General features: G+C 56.5%; 1 protein-coding gene across 1 annotated transcript; it reads left to right on the top strand.

Annotated features, from left to right (window-relative positions):
* Positions 1 to 2,854: 2,854 nt before the first annotated feature.
* On the top strand, positions 2,855 to 4,787 carry Gsc (goosecoid homeobox). The gene is made up of 3 exons (XM_021179581.2): positions 2,855 to 3,318; positions 3,831 to 4,090; positions 4,436 to 4,787. The coding sequence occupies exons 1-3, from the start codon at positions 2,964 to 2,966 to the stop codon at positions 4,589 to 4,591; spliced, it is 771 nt and encodes a 256-aa protein (XP_021035240.1). The 5' UTR covers positions 2,855 to 2,963; the 3' UTR covers positions 4,592 to 4,787.
* The last annotated feature ends 331 nt before the right edge of the window (positions 4,788 to 5,118 follow it).

The raw sequence follows: 5,118 nt of genomic DNA, 5'->3' as shown, positions 1-5,118 counted from the left end.
TGACTTCCTTCACGGAGTCTGCCTCCCAGCCGACAAAGTAGAACAACCTTGGGCTGAGGGGACAATTGTACCAGGAAGGCTCCGCCACGCCACGGGTGAGCTCTCCCGGAGTGTAGCGGTTAAACCCATGTAAGTTGTGAGGCTCGGGTCCTGGAGCTTCTTTCTGGGAAAGTCTTGTTTTCAAGGAAAAGAGCCAAGTGACTTTTCTTTATCTTGAACCCAGCTGAAGAGACCCTGCTTTTGCCTTTGGGCAGGGGTGGGGCCAACACACTCCTTTGTCCCAGTGAAAAGAAAAGAAACAAACTCATAAAATACTAAGGTTTTAAGGGATTCAATTAATCTCAGATTTGGTTAGATTATTTAAAATCCTGAGGCCTCCAAAGGAGGGATAGTTTGCCAGGTGGCAATGTTAGGTCTTGAACCCTGCCACCCTTGGCTACAGGTGAACAGCCTCTTCCTTCTAGGATCACTGATATAGCTAGAGGGCTTCGGGAAATCGAGCCCTGCAGCGAAATCCCGGGCTTGTTAAAACTGATCACGAAGTACCAAGCTGAAAGAGACACGAATGGGTGGGCGTGGGTTTGTTTTATTCTTTTCAAAATTCCACTGCTCTTTCAAATCTGTGGCTGAGTACCTGTCGGGTCTGGATCTGAGTCCCCTTTAAGAAGTTTCAGGGGTCCAGGAATCTACCCCAGGCTCTCCTGTTTCTGCCTGTACCCCTGTAAAGGTCATATAAGAGACCTGCCCCTGCATGTGCCTTACCCACTCACAACCACCAACACAAACGAACACAGCGAAGTCACTGCAGCCTCCAGTTCGTGTCAATCAATTTATCTCCCTTTAGAACCGAAGGTGGGAAAAGGTTGGAGGGCAGCCGGCGTGTCCCGGAACCTGGTGACTGTAAAGTCATTGTAATGGAAAAGGTCACTTCTCTAGGTTGGCTTGGCCTTTCTGAAGCGTTCACACTCCCGAAAGACTTTGTTTCTCTTAAAACAAAAACAAGAAACTGTCACCTCCCAAACTGAAGCCGGTCTCTATCCAATCCTTACTACTACCCCCAATTTGCAACGTAAGCAAATCAAGTGTCCTAGGCCATGCGTGGGTGGGCTGGAGGGCGCGGAGGGCCACGAGTGGAGGCCTAGGAGAAGCGCGCTTTCCTAAGCTCCGGGTGGCTGCTCCCACGCACTGCCTGGTTCTGCGCCCAGGCGGGACCAAACTTACCGCAACGGTTCTCTAACCCAGGAAGAGCAATAAGGAGAGGTCCCAGGATCTCCTCCAGTGCCAGGGAGGACTTAGCATTTATTGTACCGCTTTAGACAGCGTTGAAGTTTTCTCAGGCTTATCAGTGAGAGAGGAATCTCCACAAATGGTATGGAAGTCCTCTACCCAGGTCTCTCTTGGAGTAGCTGGAGAGTGGCCTGAGCGATGGCGATGCAATTCCGGGGCTGGCACCCGGGACGCACGACTTTGGGCCTCTGCTTTCGTTCTGCCCAGAGGGTCGCCTACCTTTCCGCAGGTCGCCCAGCCGCCTGCGCGCAGATCTAGGCTGGCTGCGCCTCCCGCGGCTCGGCCGTGCCTCACGGAGAATCCCGCAAATCATCACGGCCGCCCGCAGTGGCCCGACTTTCGTCCAGGCCGCTGAGGTCCCCCGGAGGCCAGCGCGGGCCTGGAAGGACAGCTAGAAGCCTTTCGGAGAGCTCGCTGATTAAGAGAGGGACGCCACTCAATATGTTGAGAAAGGAGACAGGCAGTCCCGGTAGATCCCACAAGAATTAAAGTCAAAAAAACTATTTTGGAAGGCACCCCTTCTCCCAGAGTAATAATCAAAAAGGCACAGAACCTATCGGCACACACGCGGGAAGCCTCTGGAAGCATCGCTTCAGAGCGCTCGTCTGGGTGGTGAATTTTAAAGACCGGCTGAGTTTGCTCTTCACTTGTGTGTTAGGAGCTAGGGAGAGTCAGGGTAGTTTTCAGACCCAGAGTGACCGCTTTAAGAAGAAGAAGAAAAATAAGACAACTTTACGAAGGCGGACGCGTTTCTACTTTCATCGTTCTTGCTCTGAGAAAATTTGGCTTTCGCAAAAACAAGATTTTGGGAAAGAGACGGGGGGGGGCGGTGTGGAGAAGTGAAATTAGGCAGTGAGTTCACGGGGTGGGTGGGGGGTTGGCTGCGGGGGAGGGCACTTCCAGTCTTAGTTGAGGGAGGACACAGCCACCCTCATTTCTTAAAAGCAAACAGATTCCGAAAGAGAGTAAAAAGTAGTCCTAAAGTAAAATTAGCCACAATGAATTTGAGCTACAACCATAGGAAATCGCACCCCATAATAGAGAGAAAAGGGTCGGGGCGGAGAGGTCGGCGGCAGAGTTGTTAACGGCGGCAGGACAATAGTATTAATAAGATTAACCTGGGCAATTAGGCCGCCCGCCCAGCAAGGCCGGGGCCGCGCCGGGGCTGCCGAATGGAAAAGATTAGGTTAATTTCATTAATTCTCAATCCACAATCTTTTTCAGGCCCTGTGGCCCCCCTCCTCTTGGCATCTCTCCCCCTCCCCTGCAAGCGCCCCCGCCTCCCCCCCCCCCAATTCCACACCACCCAAAGGAAAAGAAAAGGACCAAATCTGGTTCTGTTTGTCATCTGCATATTACCAGGAACTAAATCCAGGATGACGTCGACTCAGTATAAAACCAACAAGAGGTTGAGCCGGTCGGAGCTGCGTCCTACCCGCGGGTTGAGTTCAGCTAGGCGGCGGCGAGGGGAGGAGAGGGCGGGAGGAGGGAGCTCGGACGCAGGGGGCGGGGAGGGGCGCGAGTTGCGCGCTCGCCCGCGCTCTCTTTCGGTTTGCTCGCCCGCGGGAGCAGAGAGTGGGACAATTCCCAACCCCCACCCCAAACAACACCACTTGGAGACTTCTTCTTCTTCGGCGCGTCCCCGCCGCCCCCCGGTCCCGACGCGGGGCTCGGGGATGCCCGCCAGCATGTTCAGCATCGACAACATCCTGGCCGCCCGGCCGCGCTGCAAAGACGCGGTGCTCCCGGTGGCGCCCAGCGCCGCGGCTCCGGTGGTCTTCCCGGCTCTGCACGGGGACTCGCTCTACGGCGCGGGTGGCGGCACCTCCACGGACTACGGCGCCTTCTACCCGCGTCCTGTGGCCCCCGGAGGCGCGGGCCTCCCGGCCGCTGTCGGCAGCTCCCGCCTGGGCTACAACAGCTACTTCTACGGGCAGTTGCACGTGCAGGCGGCGCCCGTGGGCCCGGCTTGCTGCGGGGCTGTGCCGCCGCTGGGCGCCCAGCAGTGCTCCTGCGTCCCGACGCCCCCAGGTAGGGTCGCGATCGCGCGCGAGCCGGCCTTCGCCACCGCGGAGGTCGGTGGCTGCCGGGGCGTGGACGCGCGGTTTGCTTGCTCTATTCACCTGGCACCAACTTTCTCCCCTTGCAAGCCTTCCCCGTTCTCCCATTTGTTTATTTATCTATTTATTTATTTATTTATTTATTTATTTTTGGGTCACCGGGTACGGGGACTTTGCATACGTCTACTGTAAACTTTAGGTTAGAGTTAAAAAAGCCAAGTCACCGGGAGTCTCGGGGCGACTCCATGCGCGCGGGAATTAAGTGAGGGCGCGGGGAGATTCTAAAGTGCCTGAACTGGCTTTTGGATGTGTGCAGGCAGGCAGACGCTCCTTCCACGTCTGGGCATCCCTGGTCTCAGTGCTCCCCAAAGACCTAGCGCCCCTTGCAGACTTTTTTTATTTTTAAGTGAGCGAGGGCAGCGAGCGGGTTGGCTTACGGTGCCGAGGGAGGTTGACTGACTCCCGTCCCTCCCTCTGTCTCAGGCTACGAGGGCCCTGGTTCTGTACTGGTGTCTCCGGTACCGCACCAGATGCTGCCCTACATGAACGTGGGCACGCTGTCGCGCACCGAGCTGCAGCTGCTCAACCAGCTGCACTGTCGGCGGAAGCGGCGGCACCGCACCATCTTCACCGACGAGCAGCTCGAAGCCCTGGAGAACCTCTTCCAGGAGACGAAGTACCCAGACGTGGGCACTCGGGAGCAGCTGGCCCGGAAGGTGCACCTCCGGGAGGAGAAGGTGGAGGTAGGCAAGAGCCCCAGCGTGGGTGGGCTGGGGTGGGGGCGTCTAGCGGTCCTTCCCTGCACGCGGCTTTTGCCGGGTCCTCCTTTGGGATGTGGCCACTCTAAGAGCATCCCAGAGACTGTGGCCTGGAGGCTGCCCGAGGGTACTTTAGGCCCAAGAAGGAAAAGAGGAAGCGTGGAGGGTGTTTCTCCTTTTGTTGGCCCTGAGCACAGCGATTGCCTGTGGATTTCTCCCTGCCAGGCTAAGGTTCCACGGTCAGGCTGTCCCCTGGCCATGCGGGGCCACCCGGTGCCCTGGTGTCGGTGGGCAGCGGCTTTTAGGTCACCACTGTTTGTTGCGCAACAGGTCTGGTTTAAGAACCGCCGAGCCAAGTGGAGACGACAGAAGCGATCTTCCTCGGAGGAGTCAGAAAACGCCGAGAAGTGGAACAAGACGTCCTCAAAAGCCTCACCGGAGAAGAGGGAAGAGGAAGGTAAAAGCGATTTGGACTCGGACAGCTGACGGCCGCGGGCCGGCCGGGGCGCTTGCCTGACGCAAGGACTTGCACAGACAGTCGATGCTACTTGCACACACCCTGCCTTGCGGGAGGGGGTCGAGAAAGCAACGAGGAACTAGCTGTAAATAATGTACAGGCCCAGGACTGCTGGGGACAGGCGCGTGGGGACCGCAGCCCCGCTGTCCCGGGCTGCCTGCGTGAGCCTCGCTCCCCACCGTAGTATTTATAGTTAAGTTAACGGTGACAAATACAATAAAGTGATGGCAATGTAGACCAGCCATGTTGTATTTCCTACCCTCGTGCCTCAGTTGAGGCCTAGGAAAGAAATCTGTTTAGTTGAGACGCAAAAGTCAATTAAAAGTAGCGGAGTAGGGGTTGGAAGGTAGGACTGGGCTGCACTGGGTAACCTGGGTCTTTGGGAAGGGGTGGGGAGTGCAGGCCGGGCTTTTTTGAAAGCTTCATCTTTTCTATCATTCCTTCTTTCCTTGAAGCTTCCTCAGAGCCCCTTCTCAGCCATCCACTCTGCTTTCGA

This window comes from Mus caroli, unplaced genomic scaffold (assembly GCF_978045245.1).
Source record: "Mus caroli unplaced genomic scaffold, Mus_caroli_1 scaffold_14, whole genome shotgun sequence".
NCBI classification, from domain to species: Eukaryota; Metazoa; Chordata; class Mammalia; order Rodentia; family Muridae; genus Mus; species Mus caroli.
Note: the sequence above shows the minus strand (reverse complement) of the source record. Positions and strands in the feature narration are given on the sequence as shown.

Excerpts from the sequence above, each read along its gene's own strand:
- Gsc (XM_021179581.2), top strand. The coding sequence starts at position 2,964 with ATGCCCGCCAGCATGTTCAGCATCGACAACATCCTGGCCGCCCGGCCG. Across the intron at positions 3,319-3,830 it reads CTGCGTCCCGACGCCCCCAG|GCTACGAGGGCCCTGGTTCT; the intron begins GTAGGGTCGCGA and ends CCTCTGTCTCAG. Across the intron at positions 4,091-4,435 it reads TCCGGGAGGAGAAGGTGGAG|GTCTGGTTTAAGAACCGCCG; the intron begins GTAGGCAAGAGC and ends GTTGCGCAACAG.